The 21,652-nt window shown below is 41.8% G+C and overlaps 2 protein-coding genes across 2 annotated transcripts in view; both read right to left on the bottom strand.

Annotated features, from left to right (window-relative positions):
- Positions 1-18,283, bottom strand: part of LOC148029802 (selT-like protein) — a 47,957-nt gene extending 29,674 nt beyond the window's left edge. The window contains exon 1 of the mRNA XM_087686112.1: positions 17,934-18,283. Within this exon, the coding sequence (XP_087542238.1) occupies positions 17,934-18,104 (171 nt within the window). The 5' untranslated portion in view covers positions 18,105-18,283. The remainder of the gene's footprint in view (positions 1-17,933) is intronic.
- Positions 18,284-19,823: 1,540 nt separating this feature from the next.
- On the bottom strand, positions 19,824-21,224 carry LOC148029801 (uncharacterized). The gene is made up of 4 exons (XM_087687311.1): positions 20,992-21,224; positions 20,314-20,685; positions 20,038-20,178; positions 19,824-19,923 (listed from the first exon to the last, which is right to left on the bottom strand). Exons 1-4 carry the CDS (start codon positions 21,222-21,224, stop codon positions 19,824-19,826), a joined length of 846 nt encoding a protein of 281 aa, XP_087543437.1.
- Positions 21,225-21,652: the final 428 nt, after the last annotated feature.

The following is a 21,652-nucleotide window of genomic DNA, read 5'->3' as shown; positions in this document are numbered from 1 at the left end:
ACCAAAGTGTCCCCTCATGTGAGCTCCAGACGAAAGCCTCTCGCTCTCTGTCAAGAAGAACAGCTCATCATGAACCCAGAAATCAACTCCAGTCTCTAGGATTTCACTGCCAGATACCGTCGATGCGTCAGGGACATCCCTCTCTGGATCCTGTACATCTATATCAAAATATAGATGAGACACTGCAGCCCCACCAACACACCCTCTCACATTCCCTCTCTGGCACCGAGTCGTGAGGGATGACATCATGCCATCATTAGAAAGCAGCTGTGGAAGGAGCCATCAGTCCCTTCCCACGATCTGTTGAAGACGATCCCTTCCGCGTCTTGGCCGTGGCCGAGGCTGGAGGATCGGAGTCAGAATCAGAGGCAGATGATGACTCATCGGAGGAGTCTGCATCCCGCTTCGACTTCTTCTCCTTCTTCTTGGACGCCGCTAACTTTATACAATCCTTCCGTAGATGACCTTTCTTCCCACAATGGTAACACTGTGGCTGCGACTTCTTCTTCTTCGAACCCCTCTCTGAAGCTCCAAGAGCCTCACCTGACCCTCCATACTGTGACGAAAGCCGACCCTGTAGCTTATCTTCACTTGATGTGCACGGAGGGGCCATCTGGAGGAGGTAGAAAAGAGAAGTAGAAGAAAAGAAGGTCGTTTGGAGAGTGAGCACAGCCAAAACGCAACCAAAAACACCAAAAATAGTGAGTTCACATGCAATATAACCCAAAGGCTGACCAAAATAAGCCAAAAGCTGCTACACAAAGTGAAAAAATATCAATCAAAAACTATCAAAAACAGCAAAAACGGCCTGAATAATCAGAAAAACAGGCAAAAATAATGCTGTAAACAGCAAAACACAGGCTGCAAACTGAAGAAACAGGGGCTAAAGACTGTTGCCAGCAGTTTGTTGAAGGAAACACGGGCAGCAAAGAGTGGAACAGCAGTAAACGCAAATCTGTCCAGAAAAACGCAAAACGCAAATGCTGAAACACTGTCGCCAGCAGCAAATCAGCAGTCGCCAGCAGGAAGGACAGCCGCCTGATCAGCAAGAAGGGTGTAAATCCTGAAAACAGCAAGAAAACACAGCACAAATAGGTTGCAGCCTGAAATCTGATACCATGTCAGAAGTGGTGCAGCAATGGAAGCGTAAAGAATATGCTGAAATAAATGCTGAAACACAAGACAGAAGAAAGAATGAATGAATGAACACAGTAGACAGATGAGAACTCAGATGTATGCTCGGGAAATGGAATCCATATCGAACACGAGACAACAGCATACAACGGTGAGTCACTGGCTGCGTGGGCTCCTCAGCACCGGCTCCTCTCTCCCAGAAGGATCTCCACTGATGGTTGAAGTACCAAAGACTGTGGAGGAGGAGCCCTATAAATAGCCACAAAAGTGGGGAGCATAAAATGCAAGTCGGCCAGCAATAAATGCTAAAAGTACATCATAAATGGCCACAAAAATGTGCCATAAAATACTGCATAAAATGCTACATAAAATGCCCAGCCTCTGCACACAAACTCACACCATGAGCTGACTAATATCTGCTAACACAAACTACGTGTTGTGGAGTTTTATAGTATACAACCTTCTTGTAGCGAAGGACTTGTGGGACTATATTACACGTGATTTGCAATAACCAGGAGATCTTGCACCTCAAACACCTCCACGTGACGCTAGAGAACATGCTGCTGGTGCTATTGCTGCTCCTTCCTCTCCTACCGAGGATCTGAAGAGATGGGACCCAAAAGATCCACAAGCACTTTCTTTAATTGCCTTGTCAATGAAAAGATCAATCACTCTATATATCCGGTCTTATTAGACCTCAAAATTAGCATGGATATACTTTAGCGTATGTTTACAGCACGTAACAAGGCCAAAATATTTTACTCCATAGAGAGTTTACCAATGTAAAAATGGATGAGGGTGATAGTATGACAGATCACCTTACTCACATACAGAATTTGCACGAGCAGTTGCTCAATGTGGATGAAATCATTCAGGATGGTAAACATTACATTGAACTCTCTTCCAAAGTCATATCTTGGTTTCCATACCCCTTTGATGTTGACTTTTGATGGGACAGTGTGAAGAAAACTGTTAGGGTTTGCACTGAGGAAACACAGAGTGTACAACCACGACAGAAACACAAAGAGACAGACACAGACACAGAAAGTAAAACTCAATCAAAACTCAAAACTCAAACCCTAAACGCAAAACTCAAAACTCAAACACAAACAAATGAAGGAAAAGAATAACACATCTTTGAAGTGAATGAATACTGTAAATGAATGTAAGAGTATACAAATACTCAAGGGCAGGGTAGTGTGTCAGAGAGTGGCGTCCACCAAAGACGGATCCCAAGTCTGCGATCACCAGTGAAAGTGTGTAGTTTGCAAAACGACGATGCCAAAAGAGCCTGGAGCACGAAATGCAAGTAGAAGAAGCTATAGGGATGGAAGCGGCCCCCAGATGAGTGTAAACGCAAATTGTGGATGTCGCCTGGATAAGGAGGAGCACCAGCACCTGTTGCCTAGAGGAAGAGACACCAAACGCAAGCAGCTGGAGTGTGTAGGAAGATGTTGGCAATGGCTCGAAGATGCCAAATGCAACCTGGAGGAAGGCGCCGAATAGTGGGTGACAGCCTGGAGGAAGGTGCTAGGGCACTACAAGGGCTGATGAAAAGGTGGCAGCAATCTCGAAGGCTAGACAGCCACGTAGAGGTAGACTAATAGTTGAAATCTGCACTCAAGGATGTGAAATCTGCACAGACAAAAATAAGGCTCAATGGGGGCAACCTATCTATTTATAGATGTTGAAGGGTACCCCGAAGAATTAGGATTTTTAGGGGACCACTGAAACTCTCTCGAACCGCTCCCCTTTTGAGGGTTTTTCATTAATTAAGTGTGTTTTGGGGTTGTTTTAAGAATGTTAATCAATTGAAAAGTGTATTTTAGCTTAACAACCCCTCTCAAGCCCAAAACAGAACTGAAAGGTTAGGCCAAAAGTGAGTTAAATTTTATGAGATGCGGAAAATTGAGTAACAATGACCCAAAAGACAGGAGTAGGGAGGATACACCCAACACATTACAAAATAGTACATGCTTACTCATCCACTCAAGGGTGTCAATGACGAGGGAAAATATGATGAGGAAGTATGGCGGTATGGTGTCAACAACCACCAGTGAAAACAGCCGAGGATCCACTCAACTGGTGCTTTGCACAATGAGATGCAAAGTATGCTACATGTTGAAGAATGCCCATGTAGCAAGTGCCACTTGGACAGTGTCCCTCGTGGAAAAATTGTTCACTTGCCCAAGCACCCTAGTACAAAGATGATTAAATCATGCAATACAAAGGGGAAGATACAACAGGGGGGGAGAAGCCAATGTCGAAGACAAAGTGCTAAAGCTTGTAGAATACCAAGAAGGGAAGAAACCCCCTCTCAACCTGGATGTAGATGCCGAAGAAGAAAGAGGAGCCTAATGTCGGTCTTTGTGTGGTGCCGAGAACCATAAGGAATGGAAGAAGATGAAGTGGATGAAGCACCCCATTGGAAGAGCAAGTAGAAGTCATCGCCATGATAACATCAAGAGAGATGCTGCACAATCCACCTCGGGAGGGGAAACCTCCATGCTAGAAAAAGAGCCGGCACACCTAGGATGATGAAACCATGAAAGAAATGGTGTGCATCCCCACGTCTCTAGCCCAAGTAGAACCAAAGCAATCTACAAGTTAGCCCTATATTGAAAAACAAAACCCTAGAAAAGAGATGAGAATCTGCAAACACAGAGGTCAATGGTGAGATGCTCCAAAGCAAAACATAACTGAGAGAAAATCTAACAGAAAAGACAATGCAAAAAATGTGTATGTGTGTGAATAAATGCAACGAAAAACTTAAGAATGAAAAAGCTAAGGACAATGAATCCTATGGATTTAACTCTAAGAGTGTGAAAAATGGACGCTAGACTGACCTAGGGTATCCTAAAGAACCTAGAGATATGCTAGTCTAAGAATGTGTCTACCATCGCATACATCCAGTAGCAGGGCTCTGCCAAGGGAACGCCTAACGAGGTGGAGAAAAAGGTGAGAGGCATCGAGACCCACAAACCAATCAACCAGTCCCTCAAGGATAATGAAAGAGACTGCTGCTGAGGCTGTGCTCAGGCCACATATCCAATAGCAACAACACGTGCTAAAAGAGCAGATGAAGCAAGAGCACAAGGCGTAGCTCCACTAGACTATGCAGTCGCAACAGTCTACCGAGGCTTTTAAGGTGGAAGACCTTGAGCCTTGGAGCAACACTCCTCATCCACATGGCCTGCTCTCTAGCAATGTGTGCAAAATCGATTTTTTTTAGGGAGTTGTTGCCAAATAGGTCTAGATTCTTTGGTTCCATCTAAGAAAGAGAAGTCACCCTTTGATTGGCTTGCCTTCGCATCTTGCGAGTTCTTGCCACTGTTGGTTTTCCCTTCCGAAGAAGAGACAACCAACCCCCTCTACTTAAAATAAGGCTGTGATGAGGATTTCTTGTGGACTTAATCATGCAGTCTTGTGCAACGCACGAACTGGCACTTAAACTCGTAGAAGGTTGGCAATCGAGGTTGCAAAATGATCTGCTGAATGAAATTGAAGTATTTTTCGTGCAACTTATTCTAGAAGAGTATAACGTAATCGTCATCTGACTTTGGAGAGCCAATAATGGCGAACTCGGCAAGTAACTGCCTATATTCAACCAGCTTGACTTTCAAATCATCCCCTTCCCTAATAGAGAACTCTTGAAGCTCAAAAGTCGAGATTTATGCACCGAGTACAATCTCGGGCTACATAACGGTTCAAAAGGTGACTCCAATGCTCTGACGCGAATGGGAAGTACTATAGTTGAGAGTGAAACTCAAGAAACAATCCCTGCATCAACTCAATATTGAATGTGGCATTGCGAGCTCTCCATTGACGGATGTAGTCAAGGTGAGCTAGTTGAGGGTCCAACATAGGCTCTAGACCAATGACAAGATCCCAAAGACCCAGAGACTCAAGCACTTGTTACATGAAATTCGACCAAGTGGTGAAATTCGTCTCATTAAAACGAGTCTTATCCATGAAGGCATTCTTGGCCATTGCAACATGAGTGGTAGGGCTCAGAGATGGGTAGTGTGAAAAAGTGTAATGGGGGTAAGATGGGGAAGTGGAGTACACTTGGGAATGGGCCCTAGAGTTCCCACCAAGCATACGAGTAATGTACAAGGTGGATCCATAGGTAGGGATGGGCTGACTAGGCATGGGCATGGTAGCCGTATAGATAGCCCATGGTGGAGATGGGATGGAAACACGTAGAGCTGATGGAAATCCCTGCATAGATGTAACCCAAGATAAGTGGGATGGCGCACCATAAGCCAAGAATGGAATCCCTTGCGTCTGAGTGGTCATGTGAGAGGTGAATCTGGAAGTAGTGAGGGGGATGCCCATCACAACTATCCCAGGTGCTATGGGTGTGCTCATATGCAGAAAGGTGAGAGGCACAATGTTAAAGGGTGGCATTCCCTCTAACAAAGTACCATGGTGCAAAGAGATAAAGCATAAGGTAGAGAAGGAGAAGGTACTAGGAGCGAAGATGGAAGATCCAACCCCTAGTATGTGTGAAGCAAATGTGGAGTGTAATGCGAGATTTTGAAAGGATAAAGAGAGATGATCATCAAGGGTGGAGATAGAAGAGGGTGGAATGGGAGAGAAGTGAGAAGTGCGTGTTACATGCTCAAATGAATTAGAAGCTGTGGATCTACCTCAATTCCGTCTGCTTCGTGAGCCCCCTCTATTAAAGTTCACATAAGCAAAGCCATCCAGATCCTGCACCTCAAAAGTTTTGATTCATTCAACTCAAAAGAATTGTATGAATCTGACACTAGACCTCGCTAAAATGATGAAGATGGATCGTCAGACGCTCAAAATGCCATATGTCCTCCATGATCGGAGAGGTGGCCAGCCTCACCAACCAGTCTGAATGTGATAGCAAAGCTTGTAGGAGATGTGTAAACATTACCGTACTTGTTGTGATAATACTCCTCAAAGTTCTCCTCTATCATATTAGGGATATCTCGAATACAAGTAGAAAAAGAAGGTGAGGGTAAAAGTGGAGTATCGTTCTCCTCACTGAGTCCATAATGCCATCTCAAGGCCTCCAATGATGGAGAAGCCTGATAGGATATTATAGGAACTGGAGAAGAAGGTGTCTGGAACATTGTGATTCACTTACGAATGGTATTGTGTGCCTCGCACAAAGACTAGCTCTTCACAATATCCGCAGGATACTCTTTACAAAAGCACAGGCTTTGATACCATATGAAGAAAACTGCTAGGGTTTACACTGAGAAAACACAAGAGTATATGACCGCGACAGAAACACAAGGAGACAGACATAGACACAGAAAGCAAAACTCAAACCCTAAACACAAACTCAAAACTCAAATACAAATAGAAGAAGGGAGAGAAGAACACAACTCTAAACTAGGCAGTAATCATTCACTTCACAGATTCAATTCGGAGTTGTGTTTTTCTCTCCCTTCTTCTATTTGTGTTTGAGTTTTGAGTTTTGCTTTTCGTGTCTGTCTCTTTGTGTTTCTGTCGTAGTCATACACTACGTTTCCTCGTGCAAACCCTAGCAGTTTTCTTCACAAGCAGCCCCTTATATTTGTGGAGTTAGAAAGCCTCTCGTTGCAAGAGGAACAAACTTGAAAGGATGTTGCATTGTATTCAGGAGATGTGGCTACGCTTTCCAAGTTCATAGGCAAAGGAAAAGTCAAGCAAAATGTAAAAATGCAACAAAAGAGTGATGCTAGACAGCCATCAAATAAGGCTGTCACATAGAAAAGTCTAAAAAGAAGGGGAAATGTCATTATTGCAAGAAGCCACGTCACTATATTGATGAATGCCGTAAGAGATTAGCCAAAGAGAAGAACAAGGACTCCAATTTGGCTGTCCAAGAGACATCAACCAACAAATCTACTGATAGTGATACTTCAGCCAACTTTGTGAAGAAGGACTATACCTCTCTGACTTGCAGTTACGATTCTTCAATGGCTGATTCAGTATTTAACGCTGTTAAAACGCAGCAAACACAGTATTTTGACGGTGGAGCTTCAAAGCACATCACCTCTAGGAAGTATTTGTTTTCCTCTTTGCTTTCAGCCCCTGCTGGAAAGCAACAGTTATGATGTTTGTGGCATTGGGATAATCACTATTACTGCTGCATATGATTGTGACTTCATGCTTCTAGATGTCTTGTTTGTGCTTGCCATTACAAAGAAATTGTTGCCTATCTCTGCTTTTAACAATCATGGCTTTCAAGTCATCTTCGAGGATGACAAATGCATTGGCAAAGACAGAGAGATGGATTATGCACTCAAGCTGTCTAGGACCCTATATAAGGATTTGTTTTTGTTGGATACTTATGATGCACAGTCTCATAATGTTCTAGCAGTCACTACTCTATCGCCCACTATGAAGAATGCAAAGCTATGGTATGCCAGCTATGGACATATGAGTTTTGGGAGTTTGATGACCCTTCAGAGGTATCATATGTTAGATGCATTGCCTCCAGTGGAGACTCCACCTCCTCATGCATGAGAGGGATGTATTTTGGGCAAGATGCATTGATTTGCCTTCAAAAATGATGGTACAATGTGTGCTGTCTAGAAATCGCAGCTTATTCACTTTGATGTTTGTGGTTCCATGAGGACACGAGCACTTAGAGATCATCTTTACTTTGTCACATTTATTGATGACTACTCTCGATATACATGGGTGTGTGGACTGAAAGTAAAATCTAGCGTGTTTATGCATTTTAAACATCTTGTTGCAAAGCTCAAAAGCCTAAAACTGGCTTGAGAGTGCACGCACTTCGCATGGACAAAGGGGGGGGAATACATGTCTCATGCTTTTGAGACATATTCGTTTAATCATAGCATTACGCATCAAGCCACTGTTAGAATGACTCCTCAACAAAATGGTGTTGCTAAAAGGAAGAATCACATTCTTATGGAGATGACTCGTTGTATACTCAGAAGCGAGAAGCTACCTCATAAATTTTGGTTAGAAGGCCTTCAGTTTACAAATCATGTGTTGAATCGTGCACCCACTAAGGGACTAAAGATGATCACCCCATTTGAAGCTTGGCATGGTAAGAAACCCAAGATTGACTACTTTCAGGTGTTTGGTTGCATCACCTATGCACATGTTCCAAAAGAGCTTCGTGGAAAGCTTGATGACAAGGCTGTAAAATGCATATTTACTAGCTACAATTTGGAAAGTAAGGGCTTTTGCTTGTATGACCCACACACAAAGAAAGTTTTTTCAGTAGGAATATTATATTTACTGAAAATGCTGCATTTTCACATGATCAATTTCAAATGCCAACCACCCATGACATTGGTGATGTCTTTGAGGGTCTCCTACCACGTTCTTTGGAGTCTGGGCCTGTTATAAATGGCCAGACAAACATAAGACAGCAAGCTATTACTGCACCATATACACCTGAACAACAAGGTATTGGTAATGGTTTGCCACATGTAGTGGAAGATGCAGTACAGCATGAAAGGGTTGCTGTAAATGCAACAGTCCCGAGATGGCTGTTACAAACTCTCCAGGAGAGTAAAATGGATGCTCTTTTAGCTCAATGCACTAAAAGGGCTACTAGACATGCAACACATGAAGCAAGGGGAGCCCATTCGATCGATTTTACAAAAGTAGCATGTATTTATGAGCTCACTATTGGATGATGATGAGCCTACTTCCTTGGACGAAGCTCAACAAAATGTACATTGGATGCATGCCATGTAGGATGAGTTAGACTCTATTGCCACTAACTCTACATGGGATCTTGTGGATTTACCACTTGGCAAGAAGGCCATTGGCACAAAATGGGTTTCTAAACTCAAATGCAAGGCTAATGCTACCACTGGCAAAAAGCTATGTACAAAAGAAGGGCATAGATTATGAAGAGACTTTTGCTCTTACATCCCATATGAGTACGATGAGATGTGTAATTGCTATGGCTGCAAATTATAGTTGAAAGGTACATCAGTTGGACATTAAGACAGCATTTTTAAATGAGGACTTGCATGTGGATGTTTATGTGTCACAACGTCTAGGGTTTGTCGTTAAGGGGAAAGGGCACATGGTATGTAAGCTAAACAAAGCTCTTTATGGTCTCAAACAAGCTCCTTGTGCATGGTACTCTAAAATTGATGCATATTTGGCCAGCAAAGGGTTAAAAAACAATCCAATTACTCCCACTCTATACATTAAGAATGAAGGGGGGGACTTACTAATGATCATTCTTTGTCAATGACATATTGCTCACTAGACCTTCAAAAGCAAAAATCGCAGATTTCAAGACTGAATTAAAACATGCATTTGCTATATTAGATATGGGCTGTCTACACTATTATTTGGGGATTCAATTCACCCAAAATTAGTGTGGTATCATCATGTCACAATAACAATATGTGGATAAGCTATTACATAGGTTTAATATGCAAGATCGCAAACCTATGTGCACTCCTATGGAGACAGGATCATCCCTATACTTTACCACATTGGCATTGCAAGGGGATCTTAGAATTTGCCAATTCTATGGGCAATGCCCAATGTTTTAGTCCTTAGTTCTTTTTCAATTCTTAGTGTGAATACAACTAAAGTTATAAGTTGTGTCACCACTCTTAGAGTTAGAGTTAAAGTCAATTAACTCTAGTTGAGTTAGAGCTAGGTCTATCTTAGACCTATCTTGTACCTTTCATTCTCATTCTTTCAGTTCAGCAAGAACACTCTATTCTTTTGCTTCAGTACACTCTCATTGTCTCTCTTTTCTCTCCTCCATAGCTGGCTATCATTTTCCAACAGTTTCAATCTCTCCTCTCTTTTCTCTCTCCTTGTTCATATTCTTTCACTGGATACTCTCACATGGTGTCAAAGCCAAAAGAGAGAACTCAGAGGTTCTATGAAGAGAAGACCACATTCTACTAGCTGTTCGGTGCAGATTTGTCATGAAGAACACTGATCTTTTGCATTGATCAAGCCTTCTTCATCATGAGTTGTAGGATTCAATCATGTTTGCACACTTTAGACCATATCAAAGATTTGGACAAAGCTCTCCTCTCTCTATGAGCTAAAGGCCATTGCCCATCATTTTGAATGCTCTGGGGCAATCAAAGCTCCAATATCTCCGTCAAACTATAACGAAGCTCACAATCAAGAGATGGCTGATCAACAAAATGGCAAGCTAAGGTACCCTCTCAAATCCTAGAAATGTCTAAAGATCCAAGAACCTTATGTAACGAAGCATAGAAGCCTATGGTAAAGGCTTCGTAAAGAGATATATTGCATTGTCCTCCTTTGGAGGATAGGCCACCACTAACTCACAATGCACAATCTGCTCCCAAACAAAATGATATTGAAACTTGTGGAAAGCCAATCTCCGCCAACAAGTGACAGAGCCAAACTACCTCCTAAGTGATAGAACAAAGTTCTTGGTACTCAACCTCCATAAAAGATAAGGCCACAGTAGAGTACTTCTTATTGCTCCATGACATAGCTCTCAATCCAAAGGAGAGCAAAACTTGTAGTGGAGCATCTAGACTCCACATCACCTACCCAATCTAAGTCACTCCATCCAACAAGAGTGGCCCCCTCTTCATACAAGATCCCGTGGGATTGAATCCCCTATAAATAGCACAAAATGCACAAAACCACTCAACAGTGAGCCCAAGTAGGAGATGTCTGGCCAAGTATGAATGAGCCAGATTAAAGATCCAATAAGACACCTGTACCAAGGAGCATCTAGAACGGGACCAATAGTGGTCACCATCTTAGAGCATGAAATGGGGTTACAATCAACCATACCAAACTTTGAAAGAAGCTCGAAGATATACTTGTGCTAAGAAATAAAAATGCCATATGTCAACTAGGATCCCAAGGTCCGTCATGTCAAACTCCTATCGTAAAAATCTCTCACATCCAATCCACCATCTTTGAGTCACTCCTTATAATAATCAAGTCATTGACACATAAATATAAGATGACCAAAATACACATAACCTCAATCTTGTAAATAAAGGTTGGGTGAAACCAGCCTTCCTTTTTGGAATGGGTGGTGATAACCTAATTTAAGAGTTAATTACAGCAATAAATAAATGCACATAAAATGAAATACACACTTTACCATAACATTCTTGGACAATAGACACCCTATTGGCCCCAAAATTAGCGCCCTTGCGGTATTTCTTTAGCTTTCATTCAATTGGAAGGAGTACAACTCAAGATTCTTCAATCTCCTCCTGCTAACCAATTGCTCTTGCTATCATAAATGACCAGCAAGCCTTGTGGGTCATTTGCCCCTTGATTCACCCACGACTTCTTTTCCAATTTGACCCTTGGCTGGCCAAATGCTGCCCCAAATCAATTCGGGATGGGCTGGCTCCTCAAATCCCTTGATAATCTTCAATTATCAGCTGTTGATTTCAATCCCTTGAGCCTTCAATCTCTGGCACGGATCCCAAGGTGGCTGCTAAACCCTAATTTCTGCTGTAAATTAGGGTTTACTGCAAAAATTACAGATCAACCCACCAAAAATAGCTAAGATCTCCTACGAATAGCTAAGAATTGCTGAGAATGGCTGAGCATAGGCTGAAGGAGATGAGAGAATGTTGTACGGAGAGAAATTTCCGAGATTTGTCACGAAGAACTGATCAAAAATCAGCTCTGCCCCGATATACCAGCCCCAAATGGATGCACCAATAACAATAGGAGCATCAGAGACTGTGATCTTCAGGAGAAAGTGCATCAGCAACAATTGCTAGCTTCCCAAGGTCAAGAATATACAATCTCCATCACCAAAATGGTCCTCAATGGCTCCGACATGGCCCCAAAAGCTAGCAGCAACAGTCCAACACCTCTTTCCAACAGCTCCAAAATGAAAAAACGAGATTTCCCTCTCCCTTCAGCCCTATTTAGCCTTTCCCCCACTTGCATGGGAAAGTTTTGCCAAGTGGCAACTTTCTTAATCCATTTTTAGCAATTTCCAACCATTTAATTAATTTTCAAAATTAATTAATTCTGAAAATTAATTCAGCCCTTAATCCATGCCCAGAAAATTGATCTTGCCCATCCAAAAATTACTTGGCTAGGCCATTTGCAACCCAAAGTGGTCCCATGCATTAATTGACCCTTGGACAAGCATTAATCCATTAATTAATCCTAGTCCCTAGTGTCACCACCACTGACATTTAATGGCTAATTAATGGTCCTAGGGGTAAACTGACACCAAAATTCACCTAGAATCTAACAAGTGTAACTTGTTACAACTTTTGCCTTTGATACCCATCTTTTTCACAAAGTCCTTCGGCCTTTAACTGTGAAAAAGTGGTTTGCACCCCACATGTGCAACACATGTGCATCTTTTAATTACACATTTGATTAATCCTTTAATCAAATGTCAATTAAACATAAGCAAAGCATCAAATTTTCACGTCCTCGTGACATTGGGATCACGATAGAAATTATGGAAGCCGCTATGTAAAAAGAGCCAATCAATCCATTGAAACTAGAGCTTGTAGCCCTTCACGATCGTACTATAGCCAAAAAAGATAAACTTTTGGCTTTGGATCAGGCTTGCCTCATTTCTTCTTGTCCACATGGACATAGGCATTGCACCCAAGGTTGCAAAAATGAGACACCAAAGGCTTCTTCCCAAAAAAAGCCTCATATGGAGTCATATCCTGTAAGGCCGAAGTCGGAGACTTATTATTGTAGATATGTACCACTGTGATAACTTACTAGTAACTACCTCACCCCAAAGGGAATGAGGAAGACCTTGATGCTCCAACCTTAAACGGCCCATCTTAAGCATGGTCATTGGTCGTACTATCATGTTCCACCACACCATTCTCAAAGATGTGTTCAGATAAAAATACTCCATCCGAATCCCGTACTATTTGCAAAACCTATCAAAAACCTTGCAGCAAAACTCTACTCCATGATCTACTCTTACACCACGAACTTTGAAAGAAGTTGCATTTCTGCAAACACCTTTCGATCACAAAAATTAAAGTATGCCTCACTCTTGTAATCCAGAAAATATGGCCACACATACCTGCTAAAGTCATCAACAATAAGCATTATATATTTGGCTTTCCCAATGGAGACCATGCCCACATGTCTGCACAAGTCAGTATGCACCAACTCAAGTGGAATAGTATGTATGAGGCTGCCTATGCTACTTGACCCGTAGAAACTAGGGCATAAAGTGTGAATGGGAGGAAAATCTAAAAGTCCCTACACTAACTTCTTTCAAGATATCTATTTGATTGGGGTTAAATTTCAGGTACCCTTAACACCCATGCAAGAGCAACCGAAGCTCATGGAAGGTCCATGCAACAAGGGCAATAAGCTTGTAAATCCCACTGTCCTATGTACATGTCCAAAGAATAGAACCTATAGCAAAATTCTCAACGGTCGCAACATCCTAAGTGAAGACCACATGCATACCTAATTGTGTCAAACCATGGGCAAAAAGAATATTAAAACCTAAATCTAGTACATAAAGAACTTTGGCGTATGAAGCCTGTCTATCTAGCAAAAGGAGAATAGTCCTCACTCCACAAACAAGTATGCAAGAGTTCTCACCAATGGTGACAAGATCCCCTTTGAACGAAGATCTTGAAGCCAACCCTATCAATAGGTCATATGTGAAGAGGTCAACGAGCCATGGCTTCTCCTCAATGGAAGACACTTGCTATATCATCAACCTCAAACAAATGAACAAAGACTAACTATATAGTAGCCAAGATAGCCTTCGAATCCTTCAAATCCTCCTTTGGCTTCAAATGGGGGTACTTCTACCAATACTTCTCCTCCAGAAGAGTGCCCTTCCCACAATGTGGGCCGCTTAGACTTGGACTTCCTCTCATCCTTCTTGTCATCCTACTTCCTCTTGTTGTTTGCCTTCTTGTTCCCTCCTCCTGCACTTACACAAAATGCCTTGGTACAACCGAATCCAATCACTCCTATCTCTTCGAGTCACTTGTCATGCTCTAAAACAATCCAAGCTAACTACTCCCAAAGAAGAGTCTCACATACTCTCAATGTAAGAAGTCTCATATAGAACACATCATACTTAGGAGATATCAACTACAAGTTCATCTCTCATATCCTTCATTTTGTTGATGCGATCCTTCATAGAAGGAGAGCCTTCAATAGAGGGCATCCTAAGCTTATTCTCCAAGGTGATATGGTGGGCAAAGGTCTTCTGATGACAGGGTGAAGAGAGCTTCATCCACACTTTTGTTATCATCCATAACCTATATACATAAACAAGAACATCCTAGACTTGTAAAAAGAAAGGACCTAGCTCAAGAGAGAAGTCAATCCCTTGGAGTTGCTTGGTCCATGGTAGAACCAATAGCAGGACTCTCTATGGAGTGAGAAATTAGAGTAGTGACAAAATTCCATACATCAAAGGATTATGGATGTGCTTCACTTTGCATGACCAAAGAGAGTAGTTCTACCCTTGAAGTCGATCTTCTTTGGGTAACGAAGGAAATATCGGCACTTGTACGAAGGGTGCCATCATGGCAATAGAAGGGTAAAAAGGGCAAGCCCTATGTGAAACATGTAAAGAAGTGGAGGGAGGAGAGAGCCAATCAAATTTTCAAAACTTGTCAAAATGGTGCCCCCTTTCAAAACGAGGCTCTGCCCTCCATTCTTCGCATCACTCTTCGCGATGTTCTAACAAGTGAGTACACCTATCTTCTAAGGAAAAGATGATTTCTCATCGGAGTCATCACATACATTGATCCAATGGTACTCCATCTCTATAATAGACTTGCAAACACTAGAAATTTTATATTTTGGTATTAGGATGCCTAAACACAAGGAAAAGCAACTACACCTTACAAAGGAGGATTGTAAGATGTCCCACATGCTTTTCTTTGCAAAGAAAGCAAATTTGTGGGACACCTAGAAACAACAAACTTGCTTTCTTTGCAACAAATCTACTCCAAACAGCAACCTAGATGTGGTCTCCTCTTGTGGAAGCCTCCACATCCTCACTTGGCAATGATATCATGTGAGTGTGCAACGGAAGAGACACAAATAGGAGAGGAAAGATAAGAGGGACAGCAAGAAGAGAAGGGAATGAAGAGATAATATGCAGTGAATCTGAAATGCATGTTGAAAACAATGGTGGAATGATCAGACCCTGCATGCAACCCAAAGCATCAGTGCAGTGAGCACACCAGATCAGGCTGATGACAATGGCAACACCGGAGACAGAGACGGAGTCTGATGTCAAAGTGTACAACCTGCAGAAAACTGAGATGATCTGTTTCCCAACCAGGAGGCAACTATAAATAGCCAAAAATGGCCAAAACTAGACGACCAGCTGCTGGGGGGGATAAAATAATGCAGTCTTCCAGTCATAAACTGGCCAACCAGCCTGCTTGGGCAAGGAAAATACTGACGCAATCTGGAAAACAGGCTGCCCTACTCAAATCGCAAATATCCAAGCTGGCTGCCCACTGAAAAAACTGGAAACTGCCCACTGCTCAGTGTGAACACACCTGACACTTACTGAAAAAGAAATGCAGACTAACTGAATGCTCTAGAACAGTTAGAGCCCCAATGTCTCCATCAGACTCTAACAGAGCTCACGACAAGGAGATGACTGACTGACAAAATGGCAGGCTAACATGATTAGCCCCTACACGAAGCTGGTATGGGTCAGTGATGACACCAGAGCAGGCAGACCGTACAGCAAACTGGAAGAGAGTGCCCTGGCATAAGCTGTCAAAATGTGTGGGCTGGAGGCGACCATCTAGAAATAGCTAGAAACAGCTGAAACTGGCCAACCAGCTGCCGAATAGGGCAGAAAAGCTGGTTGACAAGCAATAAATGCTGCTGCCCTGCAGTAAAAACCAAAATGCACTCAGCTTGTACAGTTTGAACATAGCTGAAAACTAACTAACTATGCTGGAAGATAAAATGCAAATGCACAAATGATTGTTAGAGCTCCTCTATCTCTGTCAGATGCTGACAACGCTCACAACCAATAGAGGAACAGCATGAAATACATGAAATGCTAACAAGACACAGGCTCACAAGCAGGTGACATGCACAAAAGAAGACAATACAAGGCGTTTGCTTACAAGAACACCCCACCCAAGTACTAGGTGCTTGAGGCTAGCCAATAATTAGGGTAGCAAGCATGTAAGTGGTGATGAACACTTAAGAGACCAATAAACTTCTTGAAGATTGGACTCAATTCAAAAACATATTTTTATTTCTTTTAGTAAATGAAATAGAAAGGAATTGGGAGGATTTGGGATAAGATCATGCAAAGGGGTAGAAACTTACTGACATATATTGCAGAGTACTAAGAAATAATACCCAAAGTTCAAACTGGAGAAAACTGATGCCTTTCAAATGAGTTGGAAGGGGCAATTAAACTTGCACTGATTTATGAAGATAATACATGCTCTCAAGTGTACTCACCAACCCATGAGTCTAAATCCAAGGCTAAGGAATCAAGCAGCAAGCCCATGGGGAAATTTAACAAAAACTATCCTTTTCTATCTATAGAAATCCACTGACTTCTTTTAAGAAACCAAACACAAGGGTTAGACCAAACCAAGATTATTATCAAAAGGCAAGAAAAGAAAACTATGCTTTAATTGTTCATCACCAAGTCACTCTGCTTGGAACTACCTTAAAAAGAAAAAGGGAAAACATAAAAGTTTCCTTAAAAGGATAAAGATAAACAGATCCATATAGTGCAGATCTTGGAAATCCAGGGATGTGAATAGTCTGAATCTTCAAAGGTTCTAGATAGGGAGAGCACGCGTAGGTGAACTCCAGCTAGCATCAACTTGGTATTGCTAGAAGTTCCTGTGCTCACCTACTCTCATGTGCTTGTATTTGTTAGTATCTTGTTGCTTGAAGTTCTTATTTTGCCCTATTCTCTCCTTGCACTTGTGTCTGTTCTTATCTTGTTGTTTTTGTGTTGTCTTTTGGTAGTGTGGTGCTCCAAACAGCACATGTGATTGAAGAAAATTGGATGCTCTTCTTGAAGCTTTGAGTAGCCCTTCCTTGGACTATCTTGGACATCAGTGAGCTACTACCTATGGCGAATTGTTTCCTCATCTCATGCTTTATCCACAAGGAATTTTCTTAGTACCATTTCCAAACAATATCCAATTTTTGCCAACCTCTCTCTTTCTCTCCCAACCTCTCTTGAGCCCGTAAGGACATGAACAGGACCAGAATCAGAACCATAAACAAGATTTGTTTCATGTGAGTGCAACTCTAATCCAAAATCGATGGTTTGATTGAATCACATAGGTCAGCATGCTCCTTGGAATGGAAAAACGATGGAAAATTCTGACAAGATTACAATCTGCATACAGCTATGGACTTCTAACAAAAAGTGTGAACCTTGTTGATTTCTGAGTTCCCAGTTGCTCTGATATAGAGAAAGCTGTTGGAGGCTTATACGTCATGTGATCACAGAAGCCTCGCTGATTTCTAAAAATGCACTGTTATATGCGAAGCATGGCACCGTGTAATCCATAACATTAGAAATGGATGCTACAAATTCAGGACGCCTATTTAGAAGTCAGTACTGATGTCGCATAAGGAGCGGCCCTTCAATGAAGGAGACTACAGCAACTAGTCTGACAAATTATACATGAAATGTGCATTCAGCTAGTTTCCCGCCTAATCATCGAACGTCAGAACAGGCCTGCAATTTCAGGCTTGATTACCACTGCAGTACTTGTACAAAATGCCAGAAATGCACTAAACGATACAACAGTTTTAAGTCAAGATCAACAGCGAATCCGACATTACATGCAGTGAAGAGACTCTTTAGTTTAGGGAAATACCGTGGGAGGGGGCTGAGTAAGCGGTACTTTAGTGGCCTGCTGCCGAGGATGATGGTGGGAATGGTGATCGTGCCTCGCAGGAGAGGGAGGAGGCGGGCTCAGGACTATGCAGTAGAAATCCGAAGCCAGCGCCAAGAGGGGGAGAAGCCACAGCGCATGCTTAGATTCCATCGCCGTTCGTGGTTGAAAAGAATGGAGCTATTAACCTGTGATGATACTCCTTGACTCGATTAGGAGTTTAGAATAAAACTAGCGTTCCTGGCGTGCTTCGCGCACAAGAACGCTATCCCACTTCGCGGGGGTGCGAGGGCGTTACTCTCCTCTACTCACAACCCTTCTATCTCTCATCCCATTTACACCTCTTCCTTTTGTATACACACACACTTACTCACTCACTCTCGCTCTCTCTCTAAGCACTCTCTCTCTGTCTCACATATACACACACCAAACTTAAAACTAAAAATAGTTTAAAACCAATGTAATACAAAATGTCAGATATAGAAACAATCTCTTCCATGCACCATACTTACAAACATTTCTCTCGATATCAATGTAAGCAATCATATGCTTGCACACGCGATAATTAGAAACAACAACATAATACTGAAAATGAAGCTACAAAAGCCAAGTATAAGATACGCAAGTGTTTTTAAGCACCATAGGCAAATGGCCGATACCAACAAAAAAAGACAATGTCTCGAATATGCCTAATAGAAACAAAGCTTTTTGAGTAATCATTAACAAAATCTTCCTCGTTGAGAAAAATATGAGAAGATGAAGCCGAAAATGATCCCATAGTTTTCATTGGTAATCGCATGGGCAATGTAACGGTCCTACCACCTGCATTGGAATAAAAATCACAATATAAGTACGTGGAACAACGACGTTACACTAAAGCGGGTCATAATTGAGACAAAGACCAAGCACCACAAAAAGAATTTCTATAAGAGAGCTAGTCAAAATGAAGCCACAAATGCCAAGTATAAGACACTGACGTGTTTCCAAGTACCATAGGCAAATGGCCGATGCCAACAAAAAAATGCAATGTCTCGAAAACGCCTAATGAAAAGAAATCTTCCTTTTCTTCAAGGAATCATTAACAAAATCCTCCTCCTTGAGCAAAATATGTGAAGGTGAAGCAGGGAACAATCCCACAATTTCCATTGGTAATCGCATGGGCGATGCAACGGTCCTACCTCTCTCTTTACCACCTGCATTAGAATAAAAATTACAATATAAGTACATGGAACAACTAACAAAGATCATTCCATCCCAACAATAATAATACCTGGTCGAACATTTGTGAACCACTCCGTAGGTACTGACAAACGTTGATGCAGCGTCACAAAATAACCCAAATCTTTGAATCCATACTTGAACCAATGCCTCAGTATCTTATCAGTATGAGAGCGTTGAAATCTCTCCTTATGGTCAACCTCGTACATATGCACCCAAAAACATTGCATGTATCCACAATGTACAACCTCAATAAAAACTGGGAGCTTGATGTCAATATTAACATCATTATATAAACGCTCGATGACCCTTGCAAGTGTCATTCTTATGCTATCATCAGGAGCTATAGTGAGTAATGTGCACTGTAACTCCTTTTGATAGTCAGAAGCTGGGTAATAGTGTCACTCTAGGGTAGACATCTGCAAAAGTTAAATAAATAGTGAAATATGAAAAAATTATACTTCCAAGAGAGTATATACCAACCAAACAGGGCATAGAGAGCAATTCACATATATGCAAAACCAATGTTCCAACATGGTCATCAATAATTGTATCTTCACAAAGAAAGCAACATAGAGTAATTCATATATATGCAAAACCAATGTCCCTACATGGTCGTCAATAACTATATCTTCGCAAAGAAAGTAATGCACATTACTGCACCTTTCGGAGAACATCTTTGTATACAATGTTTGTGGTCATATCCCCGTCCTCTTCACCCAATAGCACTTTCACACCATGCGAAAGTTTTACCCTTGAAAATGCAATATACAGCTGACCATGTGTAAATACTGGTGCCTTTAGATAAAGCCCAACAATGAACAAAGTCTGCCCCTATGACTTGTTAATTGTCATAGCAAATGCTAACCGGATGGCAAACTGTCTCCGTTTCATAGTAAATGACAATTGTGTAGCATTCGAAACAAAAGTAATCCAGGGAATAAAAACTCGTTCGCCCACATTTGCCCCTATTATTATCTGAGCATCTATCACTTTCCTATTGAAAGCTCTACATATCAATCGCGTATCATTACATATACCCCTTCCTGGATTTAGGTTTCTAAGAAGAATAATAGGTACATTTATCTTCAGCAGCAATAAATGAGGAGGAAATCCACCTCCAAGGTCCAATGTATTTAAATACTCAACAGAGTACAAAAATGAGTCGTCGATCTCTGCAATTGAATCTGCACTATAATACTGCCTGACCTCCCTTGGCATTAGTTGCAATGTACGATCATTCAAAGTAGCCACCTTTGTATTCCGCGAGGCAAGTATAGCCCGCTCACTAAAATACAACGTGTAGTCACCCACATTGGACACGTCACTATAGACACTATCAATCAGTATTTCGATAGAATGCCCTTTTAATATTATGCCAGGTGGGACACACAACTTATCACAACTTTTGGTAACACCCACTTCATCCCCTATTCCTTGAATCCAATAGATGAACCCATTGTCCACCACACTACCAGCTGTTGACATTCGCATATTGCCAGATAGCCTTAGCACCCTTATGTAACGCCACAAATCAAAGTAACACAATGCAGCATTAACAATATCATCATGTGTTCCCTTTACCACAACCGGCAAGACCTATCTAAAATCCCCCCCAAACAAAGCAACTTTTCCACCAAATGGCTTATCACAGCTCATAACATCTCTTAGAGTTCTATCAACCGCTTTGAAGGCATATCGATGGGTCATAGGAGCCTCATCCCACAAAATAAGGCTTATTTATCTCAATAACCAAGCAAGGTCACTTTGAATAGGAATATTGCAAGTGGATCGATTATTTAATTCTACTGGGATTTTAAACAGCGAGTGAGCTGTACGACCACCTGGCAAAAGCAAGGCAGCAATGCCACATGATGATGTTGCCAACGCTATACGACCACCACTGCGCACCTTTGCAAGTAAACATTTGTATAGGAAAGTCTTCCCAGACCCACCAGGACCATCCAAAAAGAATACATTCCCAGTATCTATATCAACAGCATTCATGATTGCACCAAAGGTAATTCTTTGTCCTTCATTCAACATTCCCTCCATGGATTCGGAAACCCTATGTTATTCTGATATGTTGTATGTATATTTATCTTGCAAAAGAGGGTTAGCATGCAGTTGTGATTTTGGCTGATGAGGTTCAAGCAACCCATCAAAATCACAGAGTCTTCGTCTTACATGACGTAAAAGGTCTTGCAAATGCAACAAAGCCATGTTAGATACCTCATGCTACAGAACACCAAGAGAGGCGTGCACATGCTATAGCTGTAATCTATACATGATATCCTCTACCATTGGCACCAAAAATCATTCCCATAGATGGCTAGGCCGAGTTGGCTCACAAAAGACCAAAATTGCAACAAATAAAGTTTAGAGTTGAGCACCAATTTACACAGAGGCAACTTTTTCTAAGCACACAACATATTCATCATCGCACTCCAACATGGCCCTTACAATGCAAGCATCCCTAAAAG

The sequence above is a fragment of the Lygodium microphyllum genome, chromosome 10 (genome assembly GCF_053477565.2).
Source record: "Lygodium microphyllum isolate KBCC chromosome 10, Lygodium_microphyllum_v1.1.10, whole genome shotgun sequence".
NCBI lineage: Eukaryota > Viridiplantae > Streptophyta > Polypodiopsida > Schizaeales > Lygodiaceae > Lygodium > Lygodium microphyllum.
This window is presented reverse-complemented; position numbering and strand designations above follow the sequence as displayed.